The 21,787-nt window shown below is 37.7% G+C and overlaps 1 protein-coding gene across 1 annotated transcript; it reads left to right on the forward strand.

Moving 5' to 3' along the window:
• Window positions 1-3,833: 3,833 nt before the first annotated feature.
• Window positions 3,834-21,054, forward strand: CUNH10orf143 (chromosome unknown C10orf143 homolog). The gene is made up of 5 exons (XM_029283362.1): window positions 3,834-3,949; window positions 17,588-17,752; window positions 17,868-17,933; window positions 19,542-19,603; window positions 20,804-21,054. Exons 1-4 carry the CDS (start codon window positions 3,884-3,886, stop codon window positions 19,569-19,571), a joined length of 327 nt encoding a protein of 108 aa, XP_029139195.1. The 5' UTR covers window positions 3,834-3,883; the 3' UTR covers window positions 19,572-19,603; window positions 20,804-21,054.
• The last annotated feature ends 733 nt before the right edge of the window (window positions 21,055-21,787 follow it).

The following is a 21,787-nucleotide window of genomic DNA, read 5'->3' on the forward strand; positions in this document are numbered from 1 at the left end:
TTGGCAATTTGGCAGGTTGAAATTTGTATAGTATGTTATTGTTTATTGCACAATACTATTTCCAACATTCCAATAGAGATCATTTTTCTTAATGCATAAAATAAAGCTCTTAGTTTCTCTTAATATACAATGGGAGTCTCATAAAATAGGTTAGTTTTTTTTCAACATGATGTTGTTCAAATTCTTGAACAAGCTCTAAATATTGAAATGAATACTCACACTTATCTACAGGAGGAAACTTTCCAGAACATTATTCTATTTAAAGCTGTCTGGAAAACCCTTATCTGTAAAAAGTTGATAGTTAAAAAGTTTTCTGATCCTTGTGATATATGAACATTGACGTCTTCCACATGGTGGAAAGGAATTGAAGAATCTTGGTATTGAGATTTCAATATTGCTGTTGTATCCTTATGCTGTACGCTTAAAAGTTCCTAGAGGAATTTCCAAGAAAAATCTTTTTGACTTTTAGAGCCACATTATTCGCCCAAGTGAAATTCAGGTTGAGAAAATGGACATAATAAGGTTTTCTACTGGCATTCACCTCTGCATTTTGAATAGGATGTTATGACTGCCAAAGCTATAGACCAGTGATGGCGAACCTTTTAGAGATCGAGTGCCCCAAAACCACTCCTGCTCCGTCCCCACCCCATCCCCCCACTCTCCCACCCCACCCCACCTGCCAGCAGGTCCACCCACTGCCTCCACGGCCTGCTGCAGATTGCCCAGGCGGCCCAGCAGCGCCAGTGGCGGCCATGCCCTCCACCCGCGCCCCGCAGCATCTGCATGCGACAGGGCACGAGGGTGGAGTCTTGTCCCCACTGCCCAGCTGCCATGTCCTTGGTTGCGCTGCTCCGCATGGGCCACGCTCAGGGGCGACTCTCCTCCGGGGGGACTGCTGATGAGGAGGGGGCCGTGGGGGGAGGCAGGGCTGGGGTGATGGCACGCGTGCCCACAGAGAGGGATCTGAGTGTTGCCTCTGGCATGCGTGCCATAGGTTTGCCACCACTGCTATAGACCAAGGCTTGGAAGAGAACTGGGTTCTGCCTATTTTCTCAGCAGCTTTATCATTAATTTATTGGGATCCAAGGAACTCCAGGAATAATTTAGACAGAGGGAATATCTTTTTCAGGAAACAGGTACTACTAAACAGAGTAGTAAAAACATTTATCTAGGAATGTTGCATTGTTTAATCTTTGTTTGCTAAAGACTTATTTCTCTGTAGGTTAGGAATTATCTTATTTCTCTGTTGGTTAGGAATTATGTTTTAGATTTTATCCAATGATTTTATAGTCAGCATCCTTAAACCATTTTTTTTTTTAGAATCTCCTTTTGCCCTATAAGACTACAAGTTGTCCTCAACGAATGACAATAATTGGGACCAGAACTTCATCTCTAATTGATGCGATCATTAAGTGAGTTGTATCCAATTTTATTTTTTTTAATTATTTTATCAGAGAATAAAATACAGAACAGTAAAACAAAATGTAACAAAAAACCCATACATTCAACCCTAAATTGTGTCCAGTTTTATGACCTTTTCTAGTGATTGTTAAGCAGACCACACAATCATTAAGCAAATCCATTTTCCCCCCATTGACTTTGCTTTTCAGAAGCCCCGAGGAAGGTCGCAAATCGCACTTATGAGACCCCAGGACGCTGCAATCACCATAAATACATGCTGATTGCCAAGTGCCTAAATTTTGATCATATACCTGTAAGGTTGCTGCAAGTCATAAGTCACTTTTTTCAGTGTTGTTGTAATTTCAAACAGTCATTAATAGGCGGTTGTAAGTCAAAGGACTACCTATATAGCCATTGACTATCACCTTCTAATCTAGCAGGTGCATTACATAACAATTTTAGAAATTTTCTTTTTCTTTGGATGTCATCTAGATGCACTTCCTTGAAGATGAGTGCTTCAGTTAGTCTTCCAAAGAAGCAAATGGACTAGGGTTAGTGATATTATTCCAGATAGCTATTGTCAATGGCACTTGGACACTAGTAACCTGGACTTCCAGGGAAGGCATGGCTTAATATGGCTCTGCAAAAGTGGAAGCTAGTAACAGTGACAAAGATCAAGGAATAGGTGAGAAGACTGATACCTTGTAATCTTTCAAGATAAGGAGAGGACAGATCACCCATTTAAGAATCTGAAGAATCTGAAATAAACAGCAAAAAGCTAAATAACATTTTAATTGTAAAAGGTTATACATGGGCTAAAGATCTAAATAAAATTGGAATAGTGAAAGTTTTGCAATAAGATTTTGGAATTAATTATAAAGAACAAACACCTTCTCATGCAAATTAGATTATGTTGTTGTTTTTACAAGACACACATAAGATAAGCAATTTCATAATTTCAAAATCTGAACACTGGAGGTGGCCTATGTTTTTACTTAAAGCCTGTAAAAAGTTGCAAAACATTATAAACAATGAAAATAATGGGGTCAGAAATTAGTAGCCATAATATCAACAGTGTCAGTAATGATGTCTGCTTCTATGGATAGACTATATCCAAAAGATGTTATTGAAGAAATGACAGACGAAGAACACATTTTATCTGACAAGATAGAGATGGTATCAAAAGTGAATTTACAACCCACAGGCCAAGAGGATTAGAAAAGGATGTTTCATTGGATCTTCCAAAGAAACTAGCTGAGGTTTCAAAATTTAAAAGGGAAATAAAAATGACCAGCCACCTTCATGCTGTCTAGATTCACTGGCTAATTTTTTCCTATTAGATTTATCAAAGAGTCTTGTTGAAGCCTTGAAGAATTCTGTGGGACAAAGAAAAAGTGAAGAGAAATCAAATTCTAAACAATATCTGAATGAACTAAAGCTTAGGATTGTTAGAACTAAAAGGATGGAATCTAAAGTTGTTTTTTTATCAAGATTAAAATATGTATTATTTCTACCAATCCTTTATGGACTTCCTGCTATTGTCAAAGAATTGTGGAGAATAAGGTCTAATGGGACTACAGGACCTGACATGCAAAAATCCAGACAACTACTAAACAATAAGGGACATGCAGATAGTCCTCAACTTACAACAGTTTGTTTAGTGACCGTTCAAAGTTACAATGGCACTGGAAAAAAGTGACTTATGACCATTTTCATATGTATGACTGTTGCAGCATCCCCACAGTTATATAATCAAAATTCAACCTCTTGGCAACTGGCGTGAATTTATGAGTTGCAATGTCCCAGAGTCACGTTATCACCTTTTATGATCTTCTGACAAGCAAAGTCAATGGGGAAGCCAGGTTCACTTTACAACTGTGGCAAGAAAGGTCATAAAATGGGGCAAAACTCCCTTAACAACTGTCTTGCTTAGCAACAGAAACTGTGGTTTTAACTACCCATGCAAACACCTGTGGATAGGCAAAGCCTTCTGGAATGCCCCAGGCTGAAGAAAATAACGTTTCCACTCATCTCAAACGAGGACACCAGACACCACTATGTTTTGCATGATCCGAAGCCAGCCATGGGGTAGTAGTGCATTCAAGAAGCCACGGTTAAGCAAACCGTACTTTAGCGGGCTGCGTGAACCAAAATTTTCCTTTACAATGGGCAACAGCTCCCAAGCTATCCGGAACGCGCCTTTTCACTTCTTGGAGCGCCCTGAGTTGCGTCCTGGCCTTCTAGCACCGCTACCTCTGGGGGTTACGGAACTGCCCCAGGGAGAGCTCCGGCCTGCCCGACGGGCCTTGCCATTCGAGGCAAAAGCTGCGCGGGCGACGGAGCCTTTGCCTTCCGCGGCTAAATTAAGAGGATTGGCTATGGAGGAAAGAGGGGGCGGAGTGCCGGGCGCGGAGTCCCCAGAGAAGCGGCCCAGCGAGCTTAGCGCGGACAGAGGTGAACTGGCTGCCTGGGCCGGGCCTCCATGAACTTGCTGGGGGAGCGGCGGCGAGGCTGGCCGGAGGAGCTCAGCGCCCCTCAACCCGAGCGCGTAAGTCCAACCCGCTCAACCCGTTTTTTAGGACTGCGCAAACCAGCGCCATTGCCCGGCCGGCCAGCCGGCCTGGAAAGAGGTAGCCTGAGCATGCGCTGTAGGGTCCGCCGACGCGACGACCCATTCTTTCAGCCGCTTTGCCCTCCCTTGACTGCGTCTTCGCTCTTTTTTTGCAAACCGCTGGAGAAACGGGTGGTGCTGAAAGCAAGCCGGCTGCACGTTTAAAGGTTGCTCTCCTAAATTTGGCCGAAGGGCCAGTAAACGAAGAGGGAAGAACTGCAGGGAAAGGAATATGATGGGAAGAAGGGTGGGGTGGGGGACGCTCGCTTCCGTCTTCATCCAGACTTTTCCCTTAGCTGCGGTGGGACTTCAGAAGGGGTGACAAGTGGTTCTTTGCAAGTTAACTTCTCCTCCTCCTTCCCACGGGCTCCTTTTTAAAGTCGTAAGGCATCACGCAATATCTTGAGTTGGTCTCATCGGAAGTAACGGAGTGTCTGGTTTGCAGATCTGACCAGCTGGAATATTTCAGCCTGTTTATTTTTTTCTTTTTGCCGACTTCCCCGCTGGTTCATAACGGCCCTGCTCCTTAGGAAAAAATTACCTGGATACCTCGTTCTTCGATTGCAAATGATCTCTGAAGAGGTTAAGGAGAAGGGGGGAATTGGGAAGAGCTTAAGCGGCACAGAGCCCAAAACCTGTTATGGTTGCTTTCTTGTCCCCCTTGTTCCCGACTTTTTCCTTTAGATTCGCAGGAGAGCAGCAGCTCTTGGGAGAGGCCAGACCTGCACACACACACCCAAAACTACCAGGATGTGGCAATGAGTTCCCTCAGAGGTCTTCTGATCCCCATTTTGAGCTTCAGACTGGAGCTTAGCTGGAGAATTTTGGTAGCCTAATGCAAACCAATAAATAATAATTAAAATAATACATGGAAGAGGATCAGATCAGCTTTGGGTTTCTTGTTGATTGAAAAGAAAGCAAATCATTTTGGGCTACTTACATTTCCCGATTCTAGCCAATGCTGGTCAACATTGTAACAATTTGGCATTTTGAGGGACGCTAGCAGATCCAGCTGCCCAAACCACAATAATCACTAGCCATGGGAATCAGAATTGCCCCCATAATGTTTCACAACCAGTAGGACAAGTGCAGACTTTAATTAAAACTCTTAATACAGTACAGCTTTCTCTATTCCACCTTCATGCTGTCTAGATTCACTGGAGTACAACTGGAATCCCTAACCAACTGATAGAAGTTATTAGGAATTGCAGCCTACCATATCTGAACAACACTACATAGGGAAAATTTTCCTAATCTTCCATATTTTCTCTGAAGAAAAAAGGAAGGAAGGAGAAAGAAAGAAAGAAAAAAAGAAAGAAAGAAAGAAAGAAAGAAAGAAGAAAGAAAGAGAAAGAAAGAAAGAAAGAAGAGAAAAAGAGAAAGAAAGAAATTGCTACTGAAAAAGGGAATTTCTTGGACTTTTATCATGAAAGCTAATAATAGCTGTTTGAAAATCAAAGATTGGTAAGAGTATGATCTAAGTTCTACTTCAAGCTTTTTCTTCTGACCCTTGTGAATTCCAAAGCAATTATTTTAAAACTCAGGTCTGGGCCATAAACTTCAGCCTCGTGGACCAGTTCTGGTATTTGTAAATCTAAAGTATCTCTGACAGATACTTTTAGTGCTTCTTCAAAATCTTCAAATGATTCTACATCACCTTCCCTTCCTGGAGTGTCCTCTCATCCATCAGGCTGTGCCACTCTTGCAAGAAAATAGCAGATTCTGACAAGGAAATTTCATGAGCTGTCACGGAAGTGAGAATGGAGAAAGATGTACCAGCTTGTATATACATAAATGTCAGAAACCATCACTCAGTTATAAATTTACACCGCAGATGCTACTGGCATAACTCTTTGCTGGTTCATAGTACTAGGATCAGGTAGAACGCTAAAAGGATGGGGAGAGGGAGGATAGATGTGTGCACTTAAAAATATTGCCTGGGGCTGGAAAGATATCCAGGTAGCTGGCATCTAAGATTTTTGTTTGTAATTTGAAACATTAAACTATGAAATCACCTTCCTCTCTTATTCTGAAAACTGGGTGGAAGAGAGATGTAATGGTATGTGGGAATAATCTTGGGAAACAGGAGGAAGAGCCACAGGCTAGGCAACCTTTTATAAGAGGCAGGTCAGTACAGGTAGTCCTCTACTTACAACAGCTCATTTAGTGACCGTTCAAAATTACAATGGGTTATGATCATTTTTCACATAAGTCACAAAGTGACTTATGGCCATTTTTCACACTTATTGCAGCATGCCCAGGGTCATCTGATCAATATTCTGATGCTTGGCAACTGATTCATATTTATGATGGTTGAAGTGTTCCAGGATCAGGTGATCCCTTTTGCGATCTTCTGACAAACAAAGCCAGTAGGAAAGCCGGATTCACTTAACAACAAGAACTGCAGTGATTTTGTTTAACAAATCTGGCAAAAATGGTCGTAAAATGGGGCATTTTAAATAAAAAATTACTTAGCAACAGAAATGTTGGGCTCAATTGTAGTCATAAATTGAGAATTACCTGCACACAGTTGGGAAGAACACATGAGAAGCATTTCAGAAGGGACTCCCTGGTTTTCTGTATACTAGAAAGAGAGAAAGGGAGAATTTAATAGAATAGGGCTGGAAGGGACCTTGGAGGTCTTCTACTTAGCCTCCTGCTCAAACAGGAGAACCTATACCATCTCAGACAAGTGACTGTCTAGCCTCTTTAAAAATCTCCAGTGATGGAGCGCCCACAATTTCTGGAGGCAAGCTGTTCCATTGGTTAATTGTCCTCACTGTTAGGAAGTTTCTCCTTAATTCCAGGTTGCTTCTCTCTTTGATCAGTTTCCAACTATTGTTTCTTATCCTGCCCTCTGGTGCTTTGGTGAATAACATGATCCCCTCTTCTTTGTGGCAGCCCCTCAAATACTGGAACACTGCTATCATGTCTCCCCCGTTTCTTCTTTTCTTCAGACTAGCCAAACCCAAGTCCTGCAGCTGTTCTTTGTATGTTTTAGTCTCCAGGTCTTTGATCACCTTAGTTGCTCTTCTCTGATTTTTTTCCAAACTCTCAACATCTTTTTTGTGATATGGTGACCAAAATTGGCTGCAGTATTCCAGGTGTGGTCTTACTAGGATTTTATAAAGTGGTATTAATACTTCACATGATCTTGATTTTATGCCTCTGTTTATACAATCCAGGATTGTGTTAGCTTTTTTTGGCTGCTGCTGCACACTGCTGGTTCATGGTTAAGTGATCGTCCACTAGGACAGGGCTTTTCAACCAGTGGTACGGGTACCACCTGTGGTACCTTGGCACCTGGCAGGTGGTACGCGACCATCCTAGAAAAGTGGTAGTGGGGGAGGGGAATGAGCTGAACCGGTGGCAGCACCGCACAAGCCTGAGTGAGAGATGGCTGGACCTGCAGGGCTGTCAGGGCTCAGCGGAAGCGCCAGGATCAGTGCTTCTTCGGGGCTGTCAGGGCTCAGAGGAAGCGCCAGGATCAGCGCCAGGATCCAGCTGGAGCTCGGCGCTGATCCTGGCGCTTCTGCTGAGCCCAGAAGAAGCGCCGATCAGCTGGAATGTTGCAGCCTCTCCAGGGTCTTGTGATTTGCATTCAGATGCTTGGCAACTGATTCATATTTATGACGGTCACAGTGTCCCAGGGTCATGTGAAGTGACCAAAACCTGCTGCAACCACCCAGCAGATGGGGGGGGGGGAATAAAAACCAAACACCCCACACCCCACCCCCGCTGCCAATCCTCAACAGAAATGCTCACAACAATGGAAACCTCGGACAGGAGGAAGAGCGCCGCCAGGTGGGCAGGCAGGTGTCTTGCTCGGCTGTGGCTTGGGGGTGCACTTTTTTCAGTGCCATTGTAACTTCGAACAGTCACTAAGCGAACTGTTGTAAGTCAAGGACCACCTGTACTTCATCACTTTTTTCCATTTTTTTGGGGGGGGGTCATCAAGTTTTTGACACCTTGCTAGGCAGACTGGTGGTACTCGGATGTTGCCATATCCTAAAAGTGGTATAATGGGTGAAAAGGTTGAAAAGCCCTGCACTAGGACTCCAAGGTCCCTCTCACAGTTACTGTTTTTAAGCCGGGTCTTGCCCAGTCTGTACTTGTACCTTTGATTTTTCCTACCTAAATGTAAAATTTTGTTTTTCTCCACATTGAAACTCATTTTGTTGGATAGGACCCATTGTTCAAGTTTGTCAGAATCTTTTTGGATCCTGAGTTTGTCTTCTGGGGTGTTGGCTATTCTTGCCAGTTTAGTGTCATCTGCAGATTTGATGAGTTTCCCTTCAATTCCCTCATCTAAGTCATTGATGAAGATATTGAAGAGTACTGGGCCTAAGACGGAACCTTGTGGTACCCCACTGCTTACTTCTCTTCATGTGGATGTTGTGCTCGTTGAGTATGGTTTGCCAGCCAGCTACAGATCCATCTGGTGGTGATGTTGTCTATTCCACCTTTTTTTAGCTTACCAAAAGGAGTAGGTTGTGATGTACTGTACTTTATCAAATGCCTTACTGAAGTCTAAGTATACTATGTCCACAGTATTTTGCTGGTCTATTAGTGTAGTCACTTTGTTGAAGAATGAAATAAGATTGGTTTGGCATGATCTGTTTTTAACAAACCCATGCTGGCTACTAGTTATAACTTTGTTTGCTTCTAGTTGTTTGCAGATTTGTTTTTTGATTATCTTTTCTAGGATCTTCCCAGTTATTGATGTTAAACTGATTGGTCTATAGTTTCCTGGGTCTGTTTTTTTCCCTTTCTTGAAGATGGGAACCACAACAGCCCTTTTCCAATCCTCAGGTACTTCCCCGGTGCTCCAGGATTTTTGAAAGATGTGGTGCAATGGTTCTGAGATAATAACTGCCAGCTCCTTCAGAACTCTGGGATGTAATCTGTCGGGTCCTGGTGATTTATATTCGTCAAGGTCGGATAGGTGTTCTCTTACCATCTTCTTGCTTATTTTAATTTTTGTTTCTAATTTGTCTTTTGCAGTTGTTTTTGTGGTATGTTGGATTATAGTTTCTTTTTGTGTGATGATTGATGCAAAGTATGAGTTAAGCAGCTCTGAATTACTGAATTACTTTCAGTCTGGTAAGATTCTGTTAATGTACATAACTTACATAAGTTTATCAAACTTACATAAGTTACATAAGTTTGATTAGCTCATCTGGGGGCACTCAATAGTAGTAACAGTGAGAAGGATCTTGGAGTCCTAGTGGACAGTCAATTAAATATGAGCCAGAAGCATACGCCAACTGCCAAAAAAGCCAATGCAGTCCTAGCTGCATTGAGGGACAAAATCAAGATCATGTGAAGTGTTTAGTGCCACTTTATAATGCCTCAATAAGACCACACTTGGAACACTGCCTCCAGTTTTGGTCACCATGATATAAATATATGTTGTGACTCTAGAAAGAGTGCAGAGAAGAGCAACAAAGATGATTAGAGGACTGGAGTCTAAAACATGAAGAATGGTTGTAGGAATTGGGTATGTCTAGTCTAGTGAAAAGAAGGACTAGGGACAATATGATAACAGCGTTTCAATATTTGATGGGCTGCCACAAAGAAGAGAGGGTGATTAGCTTATTCTCCTAAATACCTGAAGGCAGAACAAGAAGCAATGGATGGAAACTAATCAAGGAGAGAAGCAACCTAGAACTAAGAAAAATGTCCTGATAGTTAGAACAATTAATCAGTGGAACAGTTTGCCTCCAGAAGTTGTGAATGCTCCAACACTGGAGTCTTTTAAGAAGAGACTGGTCAGTTATTTGTCTGAAATGGTATAGGATTTCCTGCTTGAGCAGGGGATTGGACTAGAAGACCTCCAAGGTCCCTCCCAACTCTGTTATTCTTATCTGGACTACCTCACAAAGCTGCCATCAATTTTGCAAGACTGAAAGCATTTCTTCCTTCTTCTATTTTTAGTCTCCAAGAAACTAGGGAAGGTCCCTTTATAAATGCTTCTCATGCTTTTCGCCTACCTGCTGAACCGCCTCTTACCAGTTTGTTGCCTTGGCTGCAGTCTCCCAAGGTCATGCCTACATGCCTTTACAGGAGGAGAGGGCAGGCAGCAAAATCTATAAAGGTGTTTAGAAGACTGAGGAGCTGGAATACTACACTCCTCAGTAACAATATTCATTGAATTCTTTCTTACTCCAATGTGTTCTTCATAGCTAAGGGGAAAAAATACAGTACAATGAGAACTGTCCTAAATGTCATCCCTTAAAGGTTAACAGTTGGGCATCATGTTTTTATAAGCAAAACATCTACCTGAAAATATCATTTTATTTTTAAAATAAAACTTGGCTTCATATTTCTAAGAATTCAATTGTTCAATATTACCTTTTCTTTTAGCCCTCTAGTGTTAATAATTAAACAGTGCTGAGCCCAGTCCTTTGGCGATTTCACAGTACTTTTATTATAGGATAAAAACAAAAGCTGTTGTAAAGAGATTTGTAATGGAGGGTACTGGAAAATCTATTTTTAAGAGACTTGAAATGTAATTCAGAATTCAAATGCAGGAGCAAACTTATGACAGGAAAGTGAAATCACTAGTGACTTGTTATATGCTAATGTTGCAAACGGTGATGCCCCTATATCTTTTTCCTGAAGTGTTTTCCAGTGAGCTTTATAATGTAATTAAACCTATCAGTGCAATGGCATGTGCTTGTTAAAAGAGCCACCTTTGGTACTTAATTGTAGTTAGCCATCATTTGCTTTATTAAAAGTACATTTGCAAATATATAACAAGGCAGGCAAATCCCCCAGGAATTTAACCCACTATCTTCAAAACCCACACACAGCTCTAACCTACCCTTTGGCTGAAAAGGGCTGGACACGTTTCCCCTCTAGAGCCTATTAAAACTACTCTGTTAAGTGACCAGAGGCTGTTAACACATTAATGACATTAGTTGCTTCTTTTCCTTCAGGGACATTACACAAAGCCTTTTCCCTCCTCTCCCCTTTTTTTGGGGGGGGGGAGAGGGCTGACACTAATAGCATTTCTACGGAGGATTGGATTTGTTGGCGCGGTTGATCAGAATAATGCAAGCTAATGCCATCCTCATTTTCCTTGTCTGTCTAAAGGCCATCTACTTTAATGCTTTATATTCAGTAGAGTGAGTTTTAATATCACCCTTAAGGGGTGATTGGTCTTATCTTCAGCTTTTGAGATCAGAGATGGTAATTGGCGTCTCCTTTAATTTTTATCCCACTGATATACTTAGCTAAGAAAGTGCTCCCAGCCAAATGATCATGCAGTCATACCAGTTGACAAGCATAAGTTACCTAGCCTAGTCTTCCCTCGATTCAAACCGTATTGCAAAAAATATCGTGCTAAGGTAAAAAAAAAAAAAGTATTTTTCAAGGTTTCCACAAATAACAGAAGACTAGAGAATGTCTGTCAGCAGTTATCAATAACGAGAATTGAAGTTCAGCATGTCCTTCATTGTAGGCAGCTATATAGAACATTTCCTGGAGTTTTAAAAAAAGAGACATGACTGAGATGTTCTAAACTACCTGTTATTAAATCTCAGTGCCCTTGCAGAGGTGAAATTTAAGTGAGATATAAGAAGAGTATCAATACCAAATAATATTTTTGCTCTTTATTATTGCCATAAATTACTATAAAACTGTATTTTATATAAAATTAAGATAATAATGTAACATTAATTTTATTAATACATTTGTGTGTAAAATCCATAATACAGACTCTAGTATGTGTTATATAGGACTGACTTATTAGAAAAGGCATGCTACACATCCCAATTAAGGCAAAATATGTGGGATAAAACTGTTGCTGTTCTTCAGAAGCAAATACAGTTATATTTCCTCTACAGGCAGTCTTAGACTTACGACCGCAGTTGAGCCCAAAATTTCCATTGCTAAGCAAGACAGTTGTTAAATGAACTGTGCCCCCACCTTTTTTTTGACACAGTTGTTAAACGAATCACTGCAACTGTTAAATGAATTGTGCAGTTATTAAGCGAATCTGACTTCTTCCATTGACTTTGCTTGTCAGAAGCCAGTTGGGAAGGTTATAAATGGTGATCACATAACCCTGGGACAGCGCAACTGTCGTAAATACATGCCAGTTGCCAAGCACCTGAATTTTGATCATGTGACCATGGAGATGCCTGTAACTCTCATAAGTGGGATAACCAGTCATAATCCCCTCTTTTTAGTCTTGTTGCAACCTCAGACAGTCCACCAAACAAATGGCTGTAAGTCAAGAATTATATCTTCCTAGATTTAACTCAATTGTGCATGTCGTCCAGTGGTGGGATTCAGCCGGTTCGCACCAGTTCGGTAGAACCGGTAGCTAATTTTTTGTTGCCCAGGCCCAGAATGGACTTCCGGAAGCGGCATCCACACAGAGAATTGGTTGTTCACATGTTTGAATCCCACCACTGAAGTCATCCCAGATTTCTACAGTATTATGGATAAAGCAACCCGAAATGGGAAATTGGGAATTCACAGAAACCTTTTTTTACTTAGTAAAAATATTAACTTGGTCCAACAATATTCATTATTGCTATACTCACTTTATTTTTTTGGCCTTGGTTTGTCCTTGGTGGATATTTCATCCTCAAACTTAATGCTGTATCATACTTCCCTGCATTGTATATGGATGCTGTATCATACTTCCCTGCATTGTATATGGAAAAACAGAGGGTGCTGCATTTAAAAGGGAAATTGTACACTTTTCTATAGGAGGACTATGAAAAGGCCACTTGGTCTTGGATAATAGCACTCATTGTCTGAAAATTGTGAGCTTGTTTGCTGTAGCTGATGGTGATAGAAGTTCAAGTACAATCACACATGAAAGAATGTGATCTTGCTCAGCAGGAAAACCACAATAATTATCCTAAATTCTGTTCATGTTGAACACAGCAACATGAGAGGCTCAAAGAAGGATATTAAAAGCAAGAGGGATGATAATATTAAATGTGCCTTTATGTTGTAGTTTAAAGCTGCAGTTAATATTACCTAAAGCATATGCCTCCAAATGATAAGTTGTTATTCCTTGTGATCATGGTATACATATTATGAAACTCCATGAAGAATCCTCCTGCAATTTCCAGGTTTTATTCATCTACTGATTACATACAGTAAAGCAAAAATCCATTTCCTGTTCAGAATCTAAGCAGTGTGTGTGTGTGTGTTTGTATCCACATACTAATGCACATACAAAACACACATACCATTAATAATCATGTGAGCTGCTATTATAATCATCTTAACCTAAACTTTGCTCGATAGCAGACATCCTTTCCAATATATTTGGACTTTTCGACTGCAGAACAACGAGGTTGCCACATTTATGCATCATTTTTATAAAATTCAATGTGAAGGTCTCTAAAGCTCTCTGACCCATTGGGCCTTGCCACGGACATGCTAGGTATGAGTTATTAATGCAGTCTCCACAATCAGAATTCTATACAGGTCTGTTTTTTCAGTTCCTTGAGATGTTTCTGATGCCTTCAAATATCAGAATAATTTGGGAGTCTCTATAGAAACCTCTACAGGTTCTGCTTGCATTAGTGTAGCATTCATAACCAGCTGCTCTGTATGCTAAATTCCTGTCTCTGATCATAAGTGCTTTAGACCCAAAGCAATAGCCTGGTTTTATTTTTGATAAGAGAAAATTTCTTCTAATGCATAGCAGTAAATCAGTTTTCTCTTTTATCTATCCTTTCATGCATTTGCTAGTTATGCTGCTTGTACTTGCCTGCTATAGCTTTTAATAAAGGACAAATTCTCCAGGAACAAAGGAAATGGATGTTTTCCCAATGGAAGGCAGCCTGTCTTCAGAGGGTCTTCTCAGATTTTTATTATTACATTTTGTACACTCTTACTATAATACATATTTTGTTTCTGATTCACTTCCTCTAGATGTATCCTGATTCATTTTCAATAGTAGTCATGCTTCAGCCTTTTTCCCTTGGATATTCTTCTTGTGCTCATCCACTTTGTTTTAACCTAACAGGATTCTATTTCATTTCATTTCATTTTTGTTTATATTCAGATTTTTTTTAACTTTATTTCTGTAAAGGTGTATCCTTCACAAAATAAAGCACTTCTGTTCCGGTGGCCAGTCAACCTCAGACAGGAATCTTGAAACCATATTCAGAGAATAGAAAAAAGATACAGGAAAACTTGAGGACAAGAGAGAGAGAGAGAGAGAGAGAGAGAGAGAACTTTTTTCTCTTGCATCCTATTCAAATAATTTATTACAAAGGTGTATAAAGGTTCAGTTCAGATGTTACTGTGGATGGAACTTTATGGATTTTGTGGTCAGCTACATCCCAACGTATTCCTACTGTATCCTCCATCTCCATCCTATTATAAAATAGAAAGTTGCAGAAATCAGAATACGTCATTTTGATATGAAAATCCATTATACAATGTAATCTTTTCCTTTGTATTTTCTATTGCTCTCTAAATACCTGCTATCTGCATCATAGTTATCCAAGAGAAAATACCCCTGAATCTAAGATAAATGAAAAGAAAGGTGACAACAATCAAACAATAATGTTCTGCAAATGCCAATTTCTCCATCTTGCCAACCTTAGACTGGAAACGGCATCTGAAATCTTTCTGAATATCATGTATGTTTATTATTTGTACATGTGTATATACATATATGTGTGGACATATAGATCTGACATAATTGTATCCTAAAAATAAGATTAGGAATGTGTCTTGTATTGCATTAATATCTACTGGCTAAAATTAACTGCATATACGAAGGAAGCCTGTTTATAAAACAAATCATACTCATATCACTCTTTTTATATTAATTTAATTAGCAATTACACTTATTTAGATAAAAATTAATAAAAAAGAAAAGATATAGATAGAAAGGGAAAAAGTATAACAGAGAAAAGAAAAAAGAGAAAAAATGAAGAAATAACTTCCTGCTTGTTATAAGTATAATGTTTTTAAAACAACTTATCACCTTCTCTTTAATAACAAAAAAGTATCTCTTCATTCCAAATCTCATCTCCTCATGTATAAACAACTCTTAGAACTTTGATATTCAATTATAATCAGCAAAAGTCCATTAAGTGTTACCAGAAATAACAAAATATCTTTTTAAACTTAATAAAAAAAACATTTTTATCATCATTTCTTTTCCTTCTGTATCTCACCCCTTACCTGCAAAGAAATCACCAAAACCTCATCATTCAATCATAATCAAAATCCATCAGGTTTTATCAGAAAGAAACACATAACTAGATTAATGTAATCAAATAGATTTAAAATACAAAATATATTAATATCTCTTATCTGAGAACAGACCCTTAAAATCTTTTTGTTCAGTACTGATCAGCCAAAATTCCTTTAATGTTTATAAGAGATAGCAACCCATATACTTTAATCTTGATCAAATAAACCAACTTTATATTCCTTTTCATCATTCCCTAAAATTTTACTCTTTATTCCCCAAATGTTTTCTTTCTTTCTTTCTTTCTTTCTTTCTTTCTTTCTTTCTTTCTTTTTCTTTCTTTTTCCTTCCTTTCCTTTCCTTCTTTCTGTCTTTTTTCCTTCCTTCCTTCCATTCCTTATTTATTTATTATTTATTTATTTTCTTCTCAGAAAAATCTTGAAAACTTTAACTGATCTCTTTCTTAGAGTTTAATTACTTTTCATTTTTGCTCTTGTTAATTTTTAACATATCTATTTTGTACATCCATTATAGGATATCCCTCTTCTGGTTTATTATTAATATGTTCCCTTTAATTGTGGAAGCCTCGGCCAATTTTATTTGTATAGCCAGTTTATCATCTCCTTGCATATCATGTTATTCTTATAACTGCTCAATTTTAAATCCACATTTAAACTAGTTTCAGTTTTATGAAATAAAACTCATTCCTCTTCCACGATTACAATCCATTTAGCTATAATGGCAGATATTTTTAAAATTATTTCTATTGTTCCCTTATGTCCTTAAATACATCCAATGTTAAAATATTGTATTCTATTATTGGCAAGTAATTTATATGTTTCTCCTTTAAACACAATCCTTAGTTCTTTCTTGTTCCCTCTAGTGTCCAAAACTTCAAGACCCATCTTATTATGTTTTTATTTTTACAGTTAAAAAACATTAATATTCCCACAGGAAGTAGACATATAATTAATTTTAAATCAATAATTAAATGATTTAATTATTTAAATATTTAATTATTTAATTTAAATTAATTTTAAATTTTACATCTGTCTGGATCTTTAGACAATTTTAAACTTTCCAAGTTCAATATTCTAATCACTCCTTTTCTGTTTACTCCAAAAAGATTTTTTCTCTGAGCCTTTGAATTTGTATTTTAAAATCCTTTCACTATGGATTGAAGGAGATTCACCCAGTGAATACTGTAAAACTTGCTGTTCCAAGGCTTCTCAATATTTAAAAAACAGTAAAACATTAATTCCAATTATTATTAAGAAATGAGGATCCATTCAACATAAAATCCTTAGAGGCTACATTATGCTTCTGAGCCTGTTGAAATCCCTCAACTCCCAGCTGTTTGACACACAATCAACTACAAGAATGTCAGCTCCTGCCATCTATTCACAAAGAGCAAATGTCCAAAGTACATATGGGTGATCTCAATCTCTCCTTTCTCAGGAGAGATGTCAATGGTTGGATCCAATATCCAGTCACCAATTCAGCCATAATGTTCATCTCATTGTTCAGGGATATGTGTTTATCATGTCTCCACTGGAAATACTCCTTTTTGTTTTATTTTTTAGCCCTGCCAAATGCAAATTTGCACAAGTTTACATATATACATTCCTTCCCCTTCTAACAGAATCAAAATGAAAGAGGAAAGGGTAGAGAAATGAGAAGGGGAGAACAAAACTAGATTAAGAAGGGTAGATATGTTCACACAGAAGAAAAGGGGTATCTTGTTAGATATCATCAAAGGGGTTGGAATTTTAGCTAAGAAGCCCTAGACTGGCAACTATTGATCTATGAACATTTCTAAATTTTGGCCATCTATACCTCTCATCCATTTCCTCATTTTCACAGCATCTTCTAATCTTATGAAACGCCCCTTCTTCGAAATCATAGGTAATTGTTTAGGGAAAAATCTTGCTTCCTTATTAGGTAAATACATGTTAGAGAAGGAGTGACAGAACCTGGGGGGGGGGGAGTCAAAAGAGGAATTAGCCTAAAGTCTCTACATTCCCACAAGCAGTCTAAGTCCAAACCCTCTTAAATTCTCTTAACCCTTACCTAGCATCAAAATAGTGTTGTTAGTTGACTAGATTCCTGTGCTTAGATATGAGCAATAAATCAGTTTAATTGGAAATTAATGTGTTCTTTCGTGCCTGACAATATGATGTCTATTTTTTTTGTATTTTAATACAGAAATATTTTGCAGCCTTCTTATGAGATGTGTCATTTCTCAAGTAAGAACAATGACCATCATTTGCTCACAGCCATGCAATAACTTGTGGTTGCAATAGAGACAGAATCATGATTTCTCAGGAACAAGATGCATGTATAACAAGCATATGGGAAAAGTCTTCAAACTTAATTTCTTTCTCTTGTTACAGAAACGAGTGTGCAAAAACTTGGAGACTGTTCCACAGGCAATCAATCCCTGCCACCCATTAAGCAACTGTTTTATGGATTACTGGGCTGTGAAGCAGAATTTGAAGGAGAATGATCTCACTGAATTGTTCAGTCCTCAGATTATGAAGGAAAAACCAAGTTATACGGTATGTTTTATAAGCTCGGATCCAGGCTATTAGGTTCCCTTTTTTATAACAAAGATGTCAAATAGTGATTATTAGGTTGTTTTGAGAATTCTGTATATATGTGCTTATTAATCAGATATTTACGAATAATGACGCCAAAGCCACTGCCCAGCCGTGTCCAAGATGTATTGCTGGCGAATCTGTAAGTATATTAACCCTCTTACTATGACATAAGATAGGCTTGTTCTTAAATATTAGAGCCATAAAACATAAGGTTAATAAAAAAAACAGCAATTACATTTCTCAGGGATAAAGCATGTAAATAAAAGCAGCAGATTGATTTAGTTTTTTCTTGGTATGCTGGCAGAGTGCAAACTAATATGTTTCCTGCATTAGGTTGAAAATATAGGGAGTGCAGGCTCGTTTTTCAAACACACTCTCTAGAAAGCAGAATTTAGTCACCTAAATTAATCTCAATGCAAGTTAAGGCATGTATTACTCTATTCCTGTTTGGAGACACTTGAGATTTACAAAGAGATTTTAGAAGTATTTCTACAAAATTGAAAGAGGGGAGAATTGCATATTATTCTTTGATATGTTTAACCTAAGACATAACTTAATTCAACTAGATTTCTGTGGTTAAGCAGAGTTGCTTTTAACCCAAGGAAGATGATATTTCTCCAAGCCAAAATTCTTAGTGCAAATTTCCAAATATTTTAGTGAGGCTCTTAATTCCATTCCCAGCTGTGCATTTTTTTTTAAATTTTAAGACTGAATAATTGGCCAGAGCAAAAGTAAGGAAATAAACAATTAAAACAAAGTAAATAAGGGTATGATTTTTAACTTGTTTTCATCAAGCTAGACTAGCCCTTAGAATTGAAATCTCCATTCATATTCTAATACTATGAGAGCCAGTGAAAACAGAGTTATTTATGAACAACTTTGATAAATGGAAAATTAAGTCTGAGTAAATGTTTTATTTTGTTCCTATGTATTATTTGAAGTAGATTCTCCTTCATATATTCCACAGTGATGTTTCTTGAAAAAGGAGGTAATGCTTTTTAACTAAAAGTTGATACATCTTTTATCTTAGGATAAATTGGCTGCATTGTATTTCTAACGTTTATTACCATAAACTTAAGAAACATTGAGAAACTGAAATGATATCTGTTTGCTTAATACTGTAGCTTTAAAGAAGGATTATATGATTTCATGGAACATGTTTTCATAGATAGTAGCCAAGAGAGCTACTACTCTTGTTACCAGCACTGAAAACAGAGTTTGGCTACTTTAGTATTGTCATTTTGTCTCGCTGACTCTTCTTTAAAAGAAAGCTGGACATTGTGCGTTTACCAAAGTCATTATTATGTCATTTAAAAGAAAGAAAAAAATAGTGCAGATTCAATTTAAAAAAACGTAGGCTTTTTGGAAATTGCACTGGGGTTCACACATTGTGCTAAGATTTAATACGACCTATTTGGTTTTGATAGTGAATTATATGGAACCAACCATTGTAGGCTGCAAACTTGCTTTGTACTTCAATGTGGTAAATTAATCCAACCAACTTGGGTTATTTAACAATCCATGCTGGATGTCAGTTCAGCCTTTATCTGGATGAACATGTCCAGCTCTAATTAGTACCTGGCTGTCAGCCACGTGATTCTTTTTCCAGCCTAGTATTTATAACCTCCCAACTTTGACAAAACTGCAAATCTTGCTGTAGTACATTTCTTCTATATCTTTATTGTGATAGAAAATATCTGTATAACAAACCTTGCTTTCAATTAATACAATTTATTTTTCATTACAGGGACATTTTGGCCATATGATGGGCTTATAGAAGATCATTGATACAACAGTCCTCAAACTCATGTATGATAAGCTTTCTCCACTTCTCTTAAAAACTCCTATAGGTGTAAAAAAAATGTAACATTTTTTAAAAGTATTTTCAGTAAATTCCATTTTGGTTTGCTTTTTAATATTCTGTATTATCTATTGTTTAGAAAAAAAGTTCTTCACTTCTAATACATACATATCATGTACTATTAGAAGCATATTTTCTGATTATAAGTTCTTAATTGAATTATTTTCACTCTTTGCATTGAACACCCAAAATGTGTGTTGTTTCTATATGAATTGTGACAGCAAAGGTCAGAATTAAACATATGTTTCAAAATAGAGATCTATTCTCCCAATCTTAAAATAATATGCAAAGGAATTAAATTTTGCTGATTAGCAATATTCTGTGCACTTCCAATATTTGTGCTATTTCCTAATATAATCCCACAAATTCTAGAGTAAGGGGGACTGGAGAACTTTAGAACTCAACCCAGAGAGCAATAAATTGGGAGAGACTCTTGTTGGCTGAATGAATCCTATCTAAGCAATGAAAAAATGAAATTTTAAGATAAGAACTAGTTCCATTTTACATGAAATAAAAAATGAGTCAAATGAATTGCTGCAGTTCTTTGCTTGCAGCTAATAAACCTTATTTTAATCTGCATATTTACTGACTATGCCATAAAATGCATTTGAGGTTGTTTGAATTATTGTAAAATGCAAGATTAAATTAATTACTTTTAAAATAATTTTTAAAAGTTATCCATAATATACATTTTCATGGATTTATTTCTAATTTAACATTACGGCAAGAAGACATAGACCTGCTTCTAATAACAAAGTTTACAGAAGCACTTTATTTGAAAACATTTAGGACCTTTTAAAAATAATATATTTTTATATACTAAATGAATTAACAGAAATGCATAAGTAATGCCAGCACTGTAATGTAATATCAGAATTTAAATAAAAGTTGTGCCATATGATTCTATGCATTTTAGGTGAAATGTTTAGCAACTGAAACCTGGTGAATTAAACTACCTGTGGTTTATTGCTCCTTCTAACTTTGCAGTTCAATCAAATACTTTTTGCTCGTGATTGTCATATAGTTATGAATAAAATATTAAGAATATAATTGAGGAGAGGGAGTAGAATTCAGTTTTATTCTACCACATAACAGCTATAATATGCCTTTGCAATCCAAAGACTGAGATACTTCATTTATTTCTTCAGAATGCTATCAAGAAAGCAGTTTCCAAATCAGCAGCTTGAAGAGACCTAAGACTGCATTCTGATGGACACTTATCTGTGAAAGAGTCTCAGTGAACAAGTGTCAGGGTTCGTCTTCTCTATGTAATACTTTACCTTCAAAGGTGAGGATGGCCTTCACACTTACAACCTTCCAGGAAGTTAGAAAGGCTGTTTTTCATTTGGGGTGATTGATTCCAAAGCTGCTAATTTAGTTTTATCATACAATATTTGTTTATTATTTATATGCATATTCTATAAGTTGCCCAGAGTCTAATTGCATTGAGTTGGTGTGTACATTTAATAAAAAAAATACATTAAGTGTGTTAGGAGACATTTCCTTAAATCTCATAGGATTTTGGCAAGGTGCATCCCATCTCATCAAGCCCATCCGGTATTGGCAAACATTGGCTGTAGTGTGAGACTGTAATATAGAATCCAGCTTTCTGTAGATTCCATCCATGTAATCATTGCCTTTAAATTTAGGGCTGAAGCTTACATGAATCATTCATTAGATTCTATATCTTCTTATTCCAACATAGAAGATAAAACAGAGGTGGCAAAAAGGATGAATCTGTCTTCCTTTATGTCTCACACCATTTACTGGAAAATAAATGTGGAAGTGCCCTTCACAAATCTGAGGTTGTTGTTTGTATGTATATTGGAAGACCAGGCATTCCCACCCTGGCCCCACAAGGGCAAAACAAGTCCCAATACATCACGATACAGCCCGCAATGCAATCAGGATTGACACCCGTGTCCTAGACTTTTATCAGTTATATGTGTGTTTTATCATATACTTTTTAGTATATCCAAGGTTGATTTTGTTCTCTAGGATCAGGTTTCAAGCTCATGCAGACAGTCCTCCACTTATAACCATTTGTTTACTATGTATGATCAAAATTCGGACACTTGGAAACTGGTATATATTTACGATGGTTGCAGTGTCCCGGGATCATGTGATCACCT

Source organism: Protobothrops mucrosquamatus, unplaced genomic scaffold, assembly GCF_001527695.2.
Source record: "Protobothrops mucrosquamatus isolate PMUCROS unplaced genomic scaffold, P.Mucros_1.0 scaffold62, whole genome shotgun sequence".
Classification (NCBI taxonomy): Eukaryota; Metazoa; Chordata; class Lepidosauria; order Squamata; family Viperidae; genus Protobothrops; species Protobothrops mucrosquamatus.